This window comes from Onychostruthus taczanowskii, unplaced genomic scaffold, assembly GCF_017590055.1.
Source record: "Onychostruthus taczanowskii isolate IOZ18803 unplaced genomic scaffold, ASM1759005v1 scaffold33, whole genome shotgun sequence".
Taxonomy (NCBI): domain Eukaryota; kingdom Metazoa; phylum Chordata; class Aves; order Passeriformes; family Passeridae; genus Onychostruthus; species Onychostruthus taczanowskii.
The window spans coordinates 8,732,256-8,748,607 of record NW_024500683.1 but is presented as its reverse complement, the minus strand read 5'-3'; the positions used below and the strand labels follow the sequence as shown (position 1 = coordinate 8,748,607).

The following is a 16,352-nucleotide window of genomic DNA, read 5'->3' as shown; positions in this document are numbered from 1 at the left end:
TTAGTACTTGTGGAAATTCCAGATTTGAGGAAACAGCCAAATGCAGAACTTTTATCTGTCACACACTCAGAAATACATGCACTGCATGGCTCTGGCACAGGTGATTTCCATGGAGGTTAAGAGAGACAAGAAGGACTGAAGGATCTGGTCCGGCCAGTTTCTGTCATGTTTTCCTAAAACATCTGGACTTTCTAAGGACTGGCCAACATATAATGTGAATAATAGAGAATATATGAATAAGAATGAATATAAAAGAATAAAAGATCTTTGGGACTATTTTCTTGACTTTACAAATGGCATCTCATCTGTACAGGCATGAACGCGGAACAACAAGTGAGTTCCATGAGATTCCTGCAAGACCCAAATATCACTTGGAGTCAGGCTGGAGCCATGTAATGCTTTTGCATGCAGAAGCCTTGTCTTAGCCCGAAAGAAGCAAAAATACCTCCAGAAAGAGGTATCAGATCAGAGATTTAGGAAGTGTTTTTGCTTTAGGGAATCATATTTCTTGACTCAGAAAACTGATCAGCTATGTCCCTCTTTGTAAGTGTGCATTTAGCTCTCTGCTTGTCTCCCAAAATACTTTTTGAAAGGCAGCCGGTAACAGGGGGACCAAGTCATTATTCCTACAGGACAGCAGGACTGCAAATACTGTCCCTAACTCAGATTGCTTTTGACTGGCCAGGTGAAGAGCACAGAAATGCAATTTGCTTTAAAGGAAACATGATTACCATGTTCAGGGAGACAGAAGCTGAAGCCAGCACAGTGGGTTGTTGCCTTGGGAGGCAGGAATGCAGCAGAGGAACAGGTTAACTCAGAAATCTGGAACTCTGCTCTCATAGGGATCATAAAACAACAACTGTGTAGGCAACCTAAGTTGCTAATGAATTTTAAGATCATCTGATGACAAAAGCCTCTATTGCCATAGGATGGAAGGCCATGGACAGAAGCTGAAGCAAAGGAGAGTCAACCATCTGAACTTCAAGAAAGGCTCTTTGAATGTGTGAGTTGCCCAGAGAAGCTGTGAATTCTCCATCCTTGGAGACACTCAAACCCCAGCTGGACATGGTCCTGGGTAACAGGCTGGAGGGGGCTTGGCTTGAAGAGGGGAGGTGGAGTAGGCAATCTGGAGAGGTCCCTTCTGGCCTCAGCCCTTCTGTGATTCAGTGAAGCTTGAAGCACCTGGGTGGATGATGCCACCTAACAGAGCACACTGCACTGTGCACCTCTGAGACCTCATGCACAATCCAGTGAAAAGATCTTATTTTTAAGGGCACTAAGACCTAAGAATTGTTAGGTGAAATAAACAAGTAACTCTAATTCTAATTTTAATTCTGATTCTTCTTATTTTAACTATTGCTGCTGTTATTGTCTAAAAGTGAGGGAAACTTACCCTTCTGTAACTTGGTCAGATCCTCCTTTTTTTCCAGGTAAGATTCTTCAAACTGTAGGAAGGAGAGAAGAAAAGTTCAGTTGTCATTCCATGATTAAGCTTCTTCTTCATTTAGGTAATGGAGGCCTAAGGAGATGTGTTTTGGGCAATTTTATTTTTTATAACATAAATAATATATAAAAGCTTTTAGTCACATTGGCCATCACTGTGACAGAAACCCCTGGATCTTGAAACACACAGATTCCCAATACACCATCTCTGGTTTAGTATCAGAATATGTCAGAGGTAAAAATTGCTTCGTGGTTTACAATATCCAGTATCTCCAAAGGTAAACTACATTGTGGCTGCAATAATAATCTCTTGCTGTTTTGGACATTGGAATTTAACTGAAGGTACTCAGAATTGCAGCTGCTTGACCTCTGTGGTCAGAAGATTAACAAGCCAGGTTCTACTGCTGGCGTTTTAAATTTCTTCTCTCTCTAGCTATGGGGCTGGTGCTACCAGCGGGATTTCACACCATGCATGTGAGACAGGAACTCGCCCCTGCTTAGGCTTAGCTCGTGGTCACTGCTGGCTTGCTCAGTGTTATTAATGAATACTCCAATTTAATAAATAAGGGAATATATTAAATAATCAAAGTATAAATTTGGAAAAAGCTACAAGCAATTCAACTCTGAGCCAGGCAATCAGAGTCAGGGAAACCCAGGATTTGGCCTCCATCACACCAAAGTCCCCATGGGTTTCCAAATGTCATTTCTAAGGGGTTTGTTTTATACAGTCTTTTGGGCTCTGGAAGGGTCCCTTCCTTAGCATAATATTGTAGTTTTTTCTTTTTTGCTGCTTCATTTCTCGGAACTGCTGAATAATTGCTGAAATGCTGTCAGGTGAAAATCTTCTGGGATAAACTTATGGCTTCGAATATTATCTTACTGATGATGCCTATCAAGCCTGGGGTCTTGTCAGACAAAAAAAAAAAAAATCACCTGAAATATACATGTCTGGAGACAGTCATCCTCCTGGTGTTTGAATCTCCATCCCATCACTTAGCCTATTACTGCTTGTTGCCTGACACTGACTAGTACACAAAATGCTGTGGTTTTTAATTTCCTTTAGCACAAATTATTCTATAACATATATTACACACAGCAATGCACTAAAGGCATGCCTTAAGATTATGTAACTCTGGAGCCCCTCCTACACCGAGTTTTCCAAACAGCTCTCTGCAAACAGGATACTTCTCTTTCTTAAACGAACAAAACCAATTTTCTCTGTTAAGTTACTTCTCACCTACAGAAAATAAATTGCTGACTCATGCTGACAATCTAGATATGTAAAATAAATCAGATCATTAGAAACATCTGTTTTAGCACGAAAGGGTAATATGCCTCCTCGTTTCATTGCTGGGTACCATGCTTACTAAAAACAATTGTAACAGCTGAAAAGCTCACTCAGATTAAAAGAATGCTGCTATGTCAATCACACTTTTATTCTAATGTTTTCTGGTTTTTTACTTTTTACACATTGCCACTTTACATAAATGAAATCAACTACTTCAGCACAAATCTTTCACAAGCTTCTATGCCTTGTTTAGTGTATATTCCTTCAGGTCACTTCTGCTGAATCCTCTCTGGCCATCTTGCTTGGGTTTTTTTTCATTGAAAAAGGTTTATCTGAATGTGACTCAGTAAAAACACACACCAGAGACAGCTGTAAGAAACAGTGAATGAAGTGTAGCATCAGAAGGCAAATTGCACTCTGCCCTCCTGACTGCTTTCTTTGGACAACTGAGTGGATTTCAAGAAGTCAATACAGCATACATTCCCATGTACCTTCCTGCCTATCTAATCTACCTGGTTAATTGTTGTAGCCATCACCTCCAGTTACAATATAGCAGGCTGTCTCCTTCATGTCCTTCCTCTATGCCCACTTCATTGCTTGGTAGCTGAAAACAAGCCTCATCCTATCAGTCCTCACTGTTGGTACCTGTTGTGTTGATGTGTTCCACGCTTGACAATGAAATAAGCTTAATAATTTATTTAGAGCTAGAATCACAGGACAGGGCATCAAAAGAGTCACCACTACAATGCATTGTCTTTTAGGAGGTGCCTAGTCCCCAGGTGGAACACTGTATCCCACATGGCACCTCCGGGGAGCCAGGCTTCACAAAAGGGGACCCCTGACCAAGAGCACCTCTTGTAGCTCCCCGTTCTGGTTAGGGCTCTATGTCCCTCTGTCCCCTCCTTACATCTTGGGAAAGTCTTCTATCCAGCCTCTGACACTGCTGGAAACAGTGTTTCCCACATTTCTGGACACATATGACTTATGACACAGAATTTAGGATAATGTAGGAGATGCAAGCTCTCCATGTAGTGACGTGCACCAAGGTGCACCTGGCCCTTTCACAAACCCAAAGTCCCTCTGAGGTAACATGTCTGGATTCACCATTCGTAGGCCTGCTCCTGATAAACTCCAGGAGACATCCTGAGTCTAGTGACCACAGGGTACGGAAACATGAGTTAAAGCCTGAAAGTTAATGATAGTGTAGACAACCCAGGAAAACCCATCTCACCTAACTTTGTAGACACCTACATCTCGTCTAGCTGTCTAGTCTCCTTCCAATAGGTCCAAATTCAGGAGGAATCCCTCAGCATGCTCCTCAGTTACAGCTGAACTACTCAAAATTATTCTGTCTCAGCTGAGATAGTTAAAAGTTTAGATGAAGCCAGTCCCTTGGGCCTTCCCTTAGAGGTAGGGGAGAGGAGCACTCTCTTCAGAGTGTGATTTAATCCCAACACTGACATGTCCTGTTCTGTCACAAGTATCCATTGAGTTTTCAGGCAACTAAGTCCAATATAATCTGTCTCATAACTTGACTTTCGGAAATGTCTCTTCACTGAGCTATTGTGGGAAATGGTATTCTTCTGTTTTCTCCCTCAGATTAATTTTCCCATATTTTTTCTAATCTCTTTTTTTCTTCACTCACGTCATAGACTATTAAGCATCAGATCTGGTTACTGACAGTAGTTGGAACACAGTTTCCTTCTAAGCAGCTGCTTCTCTGTTGTATCAGGCCACTTCACAGGCTGTTACTGTCTGCTGTAAATATTTTTATTTGAAATTCAAAGGAACCTGAGTATCTGTTGCTCTGTGTTCTGTCCTAAATGTGTAGAAATAAACCCCCTCTGCCTTGCCAGAGTCTGCAAAACAGACCGCACCTTGCTTTCACAACACTTTGCTCTCAAGAGGTAATGTCTTTGTAAGCAGCTTGTGAGTAGCTGGTATGATAATACACAAGGTTTAAAATACCCGATTTATAGAGAAAAGTAATCAGTTTTGCAAAAACTTTACTGAGAGACCTTAAAAATCCAATTCACCCACAAGCTTTAAATTTAAAAAAGGAAATTTGAAACAAGTCTACTTCTTTAAAGGGTAAGTGGTGCTGCGAGTCTTCTCTTCCTTCTCTTCCACAGCTCTTATCCCGAGCTTCTTTTAATGTAGAAGCTATCTTCTGCAACAAGTTACATTCTGACAATACTAACACTGCATTGTTCTTTTTCAAAATTAATAAATTCCCTACCCTACAAATAGTTCTTTGCCTCCATAGTCCTTTGTTTTCGTGTTTTGCCAAGCATTTGATATCAATAAAGACAAAGCTGCTGTCACATTGCCAGTGTAATAGAATGCTTTATTTCTAGTATGGGTTGCTTTCTTCCTCTAGCACTGGTTTTAACTAAAACAATACTAATTTGCTGAGCTTCCTTCTCTTTTGGTTTAGGGTTTGGAGTTGCTGCTCTGCTTTCCCCAGCTCTCCCAGCATTTTGGGTCTCTCCAAAGGTGGCAAGCCTTTCATTTCTTAAAAATCTTCAACACAGTTTCTACATAATGGGCATCTGGTGGGGGTTTCCTTGGGCTTCCAGGCTGCAGAAACTTCTTAATTGTAGGCATATTGCTCATTTTGGTTTTAAACACCTAGAAATAAAAATTAAAAAATTAAAAAACAGAGCAAGAGAGGAATTCTGGCCACAAAAATGTGATTTACCCAGCATGGGGAAATTATTACTTCAGGACTGACCTCTAGCTCCTGAATACAGCATACTCAGTAATTAAATTACCTTCAACTGAGGAAACCCTGAGAGCACATCAGGAACTTTCTCCTCCACTGCTAAAATGGCTTCCATTAGCTGAACATCTGCCCAGCTGAATTTGTTGCCCACAAGAAAGTCTTGGCCATGTTGTTTCAAAACCTGGAGGAGACAAGAAAAATTGGGCTGCAGATGAGAGTGAGGCATATGAGCATTCTTGGCAGCTAAGCCTTACAGCACAGCTGCAGAGCTGAGCAGCAATTCTATCTGAAATTTCAGGGTGAACTTTTCAGCTGAAGCTGAGCCTAAATTTCACTATTGCTGAGAAAAAATGAAATTTTGTTCATTTTGTGTTCTAGGACACAGACTACAGACTTTGGTCACTCAGTAATAATGAATGATGATGGGCACCAGGAACAAAACCACATGCTTAAGTAGACTAGTAAGAGACCTAGAATTAGAAAAAGGGGTAATGGAGGAAGCAACAAGCAATTTAAAGAATTCATACAACTCCCATTTAGATGTTTCATGTGAAGTGATGTCCAGTGCTGATATGAGGAAGCAAACAGAAATGCAGAACTGCAACAACTAACTAAAGAAAATCCCTGCCTTTGGGAACAGACTATTTCAGTGCTAAGAACTTGTGTGCTGTTCAGCCTTTATTATTGTTTTGCTAGATCAATATTACAAAAGTGGGAAATATTGCCAGATGCATGAATCATATGGGTTTGGCTTATTGTTTTGTAACTCTGTGACTGAAGTTTTACCAAAGTACTCCTCTCTATAGGATTTGTGTACAAAGGATTTTTGCACTCCTCCAGTGAAACTTTTCTAAATGAAATTAAGTATGGCAGAGAGATGGGCTTTAAACAAATATAAGTATAGAACAGTTCCTTCAAGAAATATAACCACAAAACTTTTAGTGAAAAGTTTTTCTGTACAGCTGAGAACATATTGCTTCACAAATGGTCAAATACGACAGGCCTGACAACACAAGCAAACAAAGAGAGGAAAATGTATTTCCCCTTTTTTGATAGCCAAAGCAGCTGAGGATTGACCTACACTACAAATGAATTCTTATTTTGCAGAAGCTTTTTGGATAATTGCAAGTTCGATAGACACATACTTGCTGTCACTTACCTTTTCAAAGACTGGAAAATACCTGTTAGTTGCTCTCTCCTTAATTGACTCAATATTTTTCTCCTTTGCATCAGGTGGAGAGAAAGGAAACATCAAAATCATTTGCATCAGATCTGATATTCCCTCCACATACATGTCAATCCTATTGGTCAGGGAAAGATGGTAGAAAAAAGCACAGAAGTTATTTCATCTGTTTTCCAATTAACTAAGGCAATTTACTAAGGAATTTTATATCACCAACATAGTGCCAATTTTCACAGCCAAAACTAAGCATGAATGAAACCTGAATATTTTTCTAAAAGAACAGAAGCCTACTTCTGTCGGGAGCATTTCAGAAGCAGTGGTTAAATCTTATTGTTAGCCTTTTTGATGCCTTTATATGGATTTATAGGATTGAATTTGGTTTATATAATGTAGCTATCAAATAACAGACTGCTCTGTTCGTGATAGGAGGTGTTACATACAGGGCTCTCTCCTTCAAGTCTTTCCCATACAGATTGTATTTCCCTGCTATGTAGCTCATGATGGCTCTGGTCTGCACCATCTTCATCCCATCAATCTCAACCAGGGGCACTTGCTGGAAGAGCAGGAATCCATCTAGGGTGGAAAAGTGAAGGAAAGTGTTAGTTCCTCCTGCAGGGTGTACAGGAGAGTGAGACACTGAGCACATTTCTCTTTCAGTGTAGGAGACCGCTGATGTCTTGCTCTAACTGTAAAGCTCACAGCACTCAACTAACATTGTGAGGAAGATCAAACAGCCTGCATCACACTCCTGTAGCAAAGTCACCACAGCACAGCTGGGCCCTGGGCTTGGCAGCATTGACACAGCTTCACTGGCTAGTGGGAGTTGGCTCTCCTGTACCTCTGCATTTCTGGAGCCTGCCTCATGCTGGCAGGAAAAGCCTGAACCCGCACTTCCAACCCAAGGAATAGGAGGAGAATAAAGATACCTAGTAAATCTGAACTTTAAAAAAATCCAATTCTTTTGAATGTAGATCAATTCCCTGTCAGGGACATACAGGAGTAGTCCTGCAGCAAGACCGAGCTGCAGCTTTAAAAAAATCCAATTATTTTGAATGTAGATCAATTCCCTGTCAGGACATACACGAGTAGTACTGCAGCAAGACCAAGCTGCAAGAATAGAGGAAGGGGTCAGGCCACTTTAAACATCCTGAAGCTACAGAGCTGAAGGCAGAGCCTTGATAGCTGTTGGTGTCTGAATAAGTTTCACACAGTCACTTCAGGACCAGAGTTTGAGTGTCCCCCATAGATTTTACAGGCCTAGTCTCAGTGCCATTCTACAACAATTTAGGCCTATATAGAAACATCTTTATAGTCCCATTTTCTACTGGTGCTGGTAGGAGCAATTGTCTGAGCTTTCAGCGAGGCAGCTCTGAAAGCTAAGTATACACACAGAGATTTAGCATTGGAAAGTCAGTCTATTCTAGACCAGTGTTCTGCTGGACTAATTCACTGGTTTTGGAGACACTCCCTCCTCCATCTAAACACTAATGGCATCCAGAGAACAATCCTGCCCTGTTTATAATCACAGCAGAACTCCAAATCCAAATAGGCATCTGCCACTTGCATTGCTCAAAGTCAATGATTTCTTTTAATTGCTCAATTTACATCTGTTTGGTGAATCCTTCTTTCAGATATGAAGGTTCATTTCAACAGGCACATCTGCTTGTCTTTTTCTCCAGAGCTGTTAAAGTACCTTGCTAGGCTAGAATTAATATTCTTCACTCATTCTACATTATTAATTTACAGTTGAAATTCAAAGAGTAGTTATCTCTGCCGCAACAAATAGCTCATATTTGCTTCTTGTAAACATTCACAGAAATTTCATGTGTGTTCTTGTCTTTCCAGAACACACCTCTACATCTTAAGGAAGAAACATTACTTGGTACCTATCTAGCAGAAACAATAGAATAGGAAAACTAATAGATCTGGAAGGATATTTTTCAGCAGAAAGATGTGAAGTGCAAAATACCATTTGTCCTTCTGGTCCTTGACAAAAAGCAACACAGCAAATATGACTGAATACACCATTTGTTTCTTATCTACAGAAAAGAGGAGTCCCTCTTAAAATCAGTAGTGGACTGCCTCTCCTCCCTCATTTCCTAGGGAGAACCACTTCACATAACCACAGCACACAATACATATGCAGGATTAAAAGGAGTTTACCAGTAATTCCAGGAATTAGCTTGTGCTGTCCAAAGGTGGCCTATGCAGCACATGTTAAAAAACAATCACCTGCTATTTGTAACCAACCAGCAGAGCTCACTGATGCCCAAGTGGTACCTGGGCAACCTTTGGCTCCACAGATTGTGCCAGGTTAGTCATGCCGCAGAACAACAGGTACAGGTCTGCACAGGCCAAAGCTATTTAACTCTCCTTGCCTCCAAAACAGCTGTCTCTGCAAGCTGCCCGTTGGGAACACCCCCTGGCCTAGGCATCATCCTGACACTGCTGGGGCATTGCCTGGAGGATCACCAGCTGGCACAGGCCAAAGTCATGCCTGGGCCAGTCTAACGATGTGGTAGTGTCTAAACACAGGAAACTGTCAAAAATCATGTTGGTAGGGAGAGAAGAAAAGTTTAAGGGAGAAGTAATGTGGAGTTACTCCTGTTGAGTCCCACCCTGCACAACTGGCAACATTCCAGAGGCCCATTTATCAGGATGACTAATTTATCTATCTTTCTTCAACCCATTCTATTAAATCACACCTTTTTTCTTTGTGTTCTCATCATCTTAAGCTCACTATATTGACATAAAACGCTTGATCTTCTTTATAAAAATTCCCTGTCCTTTTCACCACCATTTAATTCTTCTCTCTGGATATCAGTAAGCTCAGATACAATCCTGGTTACAGCATCACTCTTTCTAGATAACCTACTCTTGTGAAGGATATAGAGATTTGGGCTTTCAGTACCTGTGCTCTTACATTTGGAGCTATAATTGGTTTGTGTACACTGCACTGTCCTCCCATATTGTAAAAGTCCCAGCAAACTGGATCTGCAAATTTAATTCTGATCTACTTAATACCACTTCTATCTTATTTTTGTTCACTTTTGTTTTACCTGACAGAATATCTTTAGACACAGCTTTTTCCTTCTAAGTTCAGCCACAATGCAGGCAAGACCTCTTCCAAGTCTCCTTGTATGGCTTGGCAAGCCCAGCCTGCTCTGAGGTTTCTCTCAAGTGTCTTGGACAGCAGGTAAAATGTGGGGCATATGCACTCTCTACTGCTCCTCACTGTCCCAGCTCCTTCCCCATTCTGGCAGGAAGGTCTTCTCTTTCCAGGGTGTCTGTAGAGGGGTTCACTGCTGGATTTGTTCTGACCAGATATCAAGGGCAGTGGGTAGAGGTCTGCACTGGTGTGTGGGAAGAATTGCCTTTCCAGTTTCCAGGCTTTCCACAGGTCTCCCTGCTAGCTCCATGTTTTTTAACTAGGGGAAGCTTCACATCTCAGGCTCAGGGAGTTCTATTGTCTTGGACTAAAAATGTGCCAGGTACCATGCTAACAATTCAACAGCACAGGTAAGTAAGTTGTATTAAGTAGAAGTGTTTGCCTGTTTAATGTACTACAATAAACACAGAAGCTCCGGCTTTTAGCTTATACCAGTTACTTGGCACTGGAAATAGCAGGTTACTCAAAACTAGTACTGCACTATTCAAGGTGTGCACCCAGAAGTTTCCACTGGTTTAAAGAAACTACTTCAAACCATAAGTTTAGCTAGGTTGGACAATTATTCTGAAGCACCTTTGAAGTCTCAGGTGTCAGGATTCTTACCTTTGATTAACTTGTCATACTGCTCTTTTGTTTCCAAATAAACTTCTTCAAACTGAAAAAGGAGTGAGAACTGTGTCACACTGCTGTATTTGAACATTTTTCTTCTGTTAAGTCATAGCACATAACCATGCCCAGAATTACTGAGTCAAGCAAAAGGTAATGGGCCAGATCTTCAGCTGCACTGTTTAGGAGTGGATGTCCCAAGGATCCCTCACACACCCTGGCAGCTGATGGGGAGCAGAAGCAGGGCCTGGACACTTCTGCATCAGTGCACTGATTCAGAAATAACTGAAGACCGAGCACAAACAGAGTGCAGGCATCTACAGAAACAAGACAGGTTGGAGCCAGTGCCAAGGGAAGCACAAAGTACATCAAATATTTCTAACCCCACCCCAGCTTACACGCACTGCAACTGCAAATTTAATAAGACTGAGTTAAGGTGGTTTAGCCCAGCTAGATAACTTACAATTAATAAACGCCCTTTAAAAAAAAAATCCCATTTTGTCCCCTTATGATTAATCACTTCAGGAAATTGCTACTACTTCTAATAAACTCTAAATGCCACTGAGTTTGCACCCCAAGCATCAACCATGGAACAAGGTAGTTGCAAACATGCAGTTCCACTGGACAAAAGAATTTAGCCACTCTCATGCAGCTTTTATTCACCACATGCATGTTAAATTGTCCCTCATCAAGGAAAGTAGAGAACACCAGCCTGTTACACTCTACTGAAAACATCAACCAACCTCCACACCAGCTGCTGCCAACAGCCATCGTATGGACTCCATCCGGCCCCTTCCATTCAAGTAGGTAAGCCTGGGCTTCCCTGACATGATCCTGAGCTCCTGGTTCCCTGAAAGATACTAAGCAGGAAACAGTATCTCATAAAACTGGTGTTTTAAGCACGGTTATTTTGAGGGGAGATAGCACCTTTTATTCTCGCTATGCTTGTTGAAGTTTAAACTCCATTTGGTTCAAAACATAAAATGAGAGACAGACCAGTGACACCACACAGCCAGTGCTAGGAAAGGAAAGATGTGTGAATCTGTAAAGCCTTCCCCAGCGCTGCTGGGGAGGTTTCTTATGATTGCTAGCAAACACAGACCTGTTTAAACACGTGGTATAAGTCCCTAGCTACAGGGGGAACACTGCTGCCTATGAAGAAAATTATACAAAGCTACTGAAAATCCTGCCACATCCTCAGGGGAATTACTCACTCACCCTCATTGCCATCATCATCACTGAAAAGAAGAAAAGAAGGAAAGGAAAACATGTTTTACCAGTAGGCTGAAATTTGTCTAGCTTTGTTTGCCATATGTGCATTTGGCAGCTTCATATGCAATATGTTTCTTTCCTCAAATAGGGGTGAACGAATTGTTGATATTCTCTTTATCCCATGAAACAGGATGAAACATGAAACAGGATCCTTGGCCGTCCTGCATGGCTACAGCCCGTTTCCTTGCTGCTTATGGCAGCCTTGAGGTGCCCCTCAAAGCCAGATGTGGAACCTAGCTGCATTTGCTTCACGTGCCCTGAGAAGCACCCCCTGGGCATGGGGGTCCTGTGTTTCCAGAGGGACCGGCACATCGAGGCTGTCCATGCTTTGCTGTAACCGCACCTCTCCCAGAGCGCGCAGCAGAGACAGCGCATCGTACAGAGCTGTTTCACACACGGGGCAACCAGCTGGACAGGCACTGCTCACATGTGAGCACAAGCATTTCTACATCCAGGCCTAAATTCCTGTGCTTCGTGCCCTAATTACTAAAACAACATGAATAGATGCTTGTATCATACAGATGCTTGTATCATACGCCGATGATCAGAAGGGAAAAAAACCCTTTAAAACAGATCTCCTAATCACATCCTAATGGCTCAGAGTGCCTCACTTAAAAAATTTCCAGATGACTCCAGGTTTCCCAGAGTTAAAGTCAAAACTGAAACATTACATGTGTCATACCTTGCATCCACTTGACATTTCTTACTTGAATCAGGCTCAGGACACTTCAGTGGTATGTTTTCTTCAAGCCAGAGTGCTTTGTAGGAGTACATTTGGAACATATTTTGCCCAAACTTGACTTAAATAAAAAACAAGATTGAGAGTTCTCCCTTGAGCAATTCCAGTAAGAACTGAGCCATATTACTACAATAAATAGGGGTATTTGGGGTAATTTAGTAAATATAATCCAAATACACATTATAGAAAAAGTATGTTCAGTTTTAAACTGTGAATAGCTGCTCCTAATTACAAAGTTTGGCTCTAGGGACAGTGTTTTATTAGTTTCTGCATCTTGTGTGACTACTTTTCATTGCAGGGCAGTTTATCAACATAGTTCACAACAACTACCTAGTGCTTCTTTCATTATCATACTTTTCAGCTTCGTTGCATCTGTATCATTTCAACACACATTGCCCCAACTTATAACACACAGAAACTTACAGTAAATAAGACTTTTTCTTTAACTAAAAAGGCCAACGACTGAAATATCAAGTATGTGAACCTCAGTCCTTCTGGAAACATTATCTTTTGTTTGCAGAAGAACAGTAGGAGTAAGAAGCCTCAGGCATCATTTTAACATTTCACATGAACAAGAGATTTTATGTGGCATTAAATTATGTGAGAAGAACAATGACAAACATAGAATTAAAATTTGCCATAAGTTTTTTTTTAAATTAAAAAACTCTGTCAGCTCTGAGCGGATTTTAGTTATCTTAATCTTCCCACACATAGAAAAAACCCAAAAACAAAAGAACAAAAACAACAAAAAATAAAATAAAGAAAAGAAAATTAAAAAAAAAACCAAATAAACCCAACACCCCCAAAACACCACCAAACCCACAACCAACCAAAAAAAAAAAAAAAACCACAAAAAAAACCTCTTGAGCTTTGGTTAAAAGTTGCCTTAATCTCTAGAGCTGCTGAATGCATCTCCATTGACTATACAGGACCTGACACCTGTAGCTCACAGGCAGATACTTTCAGTTAGTGGGTCTGGACCCAAGCCTTGTCTGGTGGGCTCAGTTTAGTTGCTCATTCCCCTGTGAGTACTGACACCTGAGATTCCCTAAAGATCAGAAGATACAGCCCTCAACTAGAAACTTGACAACTTATACGTTAAAAAAGCATCCAGACTCTCAACACCTTTTTTCATTTATTTGGGGAAAGATGCAGCCTACAGAGCCAAGGCCTCAGGATTTCACTCAGACCTCCACTGAGGTCTAGTTTTACTAAGACCCATTTTTCTATTTTTCTAGTTTTACAAAGAGACTTTCACGATGTGCTGTTTAAAAAAGTTGATCCATTTTTGATAGAATATGTTGATGTTTTATTAGTAGCCAAGTAATCTTGTATAGCTGTCACTCATTCCTTACTGTTTGCCTTAATTAAAAATGGTCATTGGGCCTTTCTATACAACTTAAAATTTGTGTAATAGAAGTATAGAATCTCTGTGTTACATATGTTCAGCCAGATATGATTATCTGAAAATCATATTGAAATAACTCAAAATCTTCCAAGACCACATACTAAAAACTAATACTCTTCAGAAGTTGGATTCTGCCTTCACCAGACAGCTCTTTCAAGGAAATAGAAAAACCCCTGATACTGATAACCTAAGGTGATGAAGAACCTATTCACTGGGCAACACACAAGGTAGACATTCAGGATTTTGAGGCCGGCCGCATTTGTCCTGGGACTGCTGGACTGTGGTAAATCATTCACCTTGTTTGCACAAGAAGGGCAAGGAACAGCCTCTGGGATAGTAACCAACATGCCAAATCCCACTACACTACTTCCTCCTGGGGAAGGAATGACTCAACAGCTGTGAAGTAACCACCCCTGAAGCCTAAAAGGCTCAAGCAGATGTAACAGATGTGCTGTTTCTAAATACCAATCCAGAATTGTTATTTGTGGGTGGTCATATTATCTGAGCAGCAACTGGAATACAGGTTATTGACTAACTACTGCAAATGAAGCAGTCCACCACTCAGTCCAAAGCTGAGCACACAAGCAGCTGAATTAATTGCATTAACAAAGATCTATCAGCTGTTATGAGTCTGTACATATTTATGCTGATTCTCAATATGCATTTGGAGCATGCCATGCCACTGGGCAGCTATGGAAGCTGTGCGGATTTATGACTTCTAGAGGAAGTAAAATATCAAATGCTCCATGAATTACTGAACTGTTAAAGTTATACAATTGCCAGAGAAATATGTTATCATTCATCAGCCAGACCATATGGCAGAACGACAAAAAAATAGATAGAAAATGGTCTAACATATATTGCATAACACAGTACAAACCACCAGGCTTACAAGTAGTCCCACAGTATGAACTGGAGTTTCTTACTTCTGAAAAGCTATGTCTGACTGCTCCTGCTGAAGAAAATGAACTCTTGCAAAGGGTACAAATGGCCAAATGTCCAGGGACTGTTGAGAACAGGCATGGAAAACCTTCTAATTATAATTAAGTGATATATGAGTCCTATAGCCAAAATACATCACTACTCAGGACATTTGGAGACTGCTGCACTAACCCAGACACTGCTGAAGAACTGGTTCAAGTCATGAATTTATGCTGCAGCAAAATAAATAATTGCATCTCACATACACTGCCCTGATATCTAGCAAAAGCCTCAACACAAAATTTGACTATATACAATTTTTTAAAATTGTTTTTGTCTAAAATCCATATTCCTATCCTGTTTCCTATTGCCTTGTGAGCCTTAGCAACATGCCTGTCCACAATTTCTCTGAGCATACATCTTAGGGATGCAAGAAAAATTTAAGAGATCATCATTTTGCAAAAACAGGAGCACTCAGCATAAAGTGCTGTTTAGCCCTGGAGTTGAGATTAGAGTCCAGCATATCCCACAGGCCAGCTGTCCTCCTCAAAATCAGAAGAAATAACACAGTGCTCAAGGTTTGCACTTTGTCCTCTCAGTTGTTTTGTGCCTGCCTTGGTTAGCTCTAGATTGCACCACAGAATTAATTTCCTGATTAAAACACCTAGCATTTTCTCTCCTGCAGCTTCCACTGGTGAATAACTGTTAAGCCATTTTCAGTCTACCTGGCACACAGACAGACCAAGGAGAGCAGAGAATTTACAATACACCAGCAGATGCCCTAAAAGACTTCGTTGTTTCACTTTAAAATAGTCATGCAAATGCTTTAACAAAGGAATTGTTAAGTTCTTACCTTCTGACCTGAACTCAGACTCCACCCAGCACAGGCAGGTTCCCCAGGGCTGTTTAAACTTTGCAGCTTGGGGGAGTTTCCAGCCATACCCAATAAGAGAAAAAAGCCTCCCGATGCTCTTAAACTGACACTACCCAGTTTAAAGACTGCTCTGAAAACTGACACCCAAACGGAGACAGTCTTTGTTTGCTGATTTGACTACACCATGACACTAACCTCACAGTTTCTAAGGTAGCCATCTATTTGAAATGTTCTCTTGGAATTCTGGGGGCATTTTACCCAAATACAAGAGCAAGACATTTGAAAACACTGAGGAAATAATAGATTTTTTTTTTCTGGGTCATATTTAAGGTAATAGTAATCATTTAAAGAAAAAAAACACTAAAGTTTCAAAGCTTATTTAATTATTTGGCAGGTTTTTATTTTTGCTGCTGTATGGCATAGAGAAGTTACTCAAAGTATGGAATAACAGGGATCAATTACTTTGAAATACAGTATCAAGCTTACTTGATATAAAAAATGGACGAGCAGTTTATGTCAAAACCCACCCTAGTCTCAAGGAAATAGCACTAATTTTTGAAATGGAATGTACATGGCTAACACTTAGAGATTAAATAAATGATGATTTTCTTACCCACGAGAAGTAACTGTTACAGCTTTTCTGTCTGTATTTCAGCTAAAAATCCCAAAACTGAAAGTGGATGTGAACAGACACAAGGATAGCACAGCAAATGGAAAATGGGAT

At 40.7% G+C, this 16,352-nt stretch overlaps 1 protein-coding gene across 2 annotated transcripts in view; it reads right to left on the bottom strand.

The window, feature by feature from the left end:
- LOC121339093 (glutathione S-transferase-like) overlaps nucleotides 1–15,731 on the bottom strand; it is an 18,788-nt gene extending 3,057 nt beyond the window's left edge. The window contains exons 1-7 of one of the 2 annotated variants that reach the window (XM_041410606.1): nucleotides 15,608–15,731; nucleotides 11,158–11,274; nucleotides 10,412–10,463; nucleotides 7,080–7,212; nucleotides 6,616–6,757; nucleotides 5,506–5,637; nucleotides 4,766–5,362 (exon numbers count right to left, since the gene is read on the bottom strand). In XM_041410606.1, coding sequence (XP_041266540.1) covers nucleotides 5,240–5,362; nucleotides 5,506–5,637; nucleotides 6,616–6,757; nucleotides 7,080–7,212; nucleotides 10,412–10,463; nucleotides 11,158–11,274; nucleotides 15,608–15,694 — 786 coding nt within the window. In that variant the 5' untranslated portion in view covers nucleotides 15,695–15,731 and the 3' untranslated portion in view covers nucleotides 4,766–5,239. Of the gene's footprint in view, nucleotides 1–4,765; nucleotides 5,363–5,505; nucleotides 5,638–6,615; nucleotides 6,758–7,079; nucleotides 7,213–10,411; nucleotides 10,464–11,157; nucleotides 11,275–15,607 lie in introns of those variants that run through there. The other variant, XM_041410607.1, reaches the window with a different exon arrangement.
- Nucleotides 15,732–16,352: the final 621 nt, after the last annotated feature.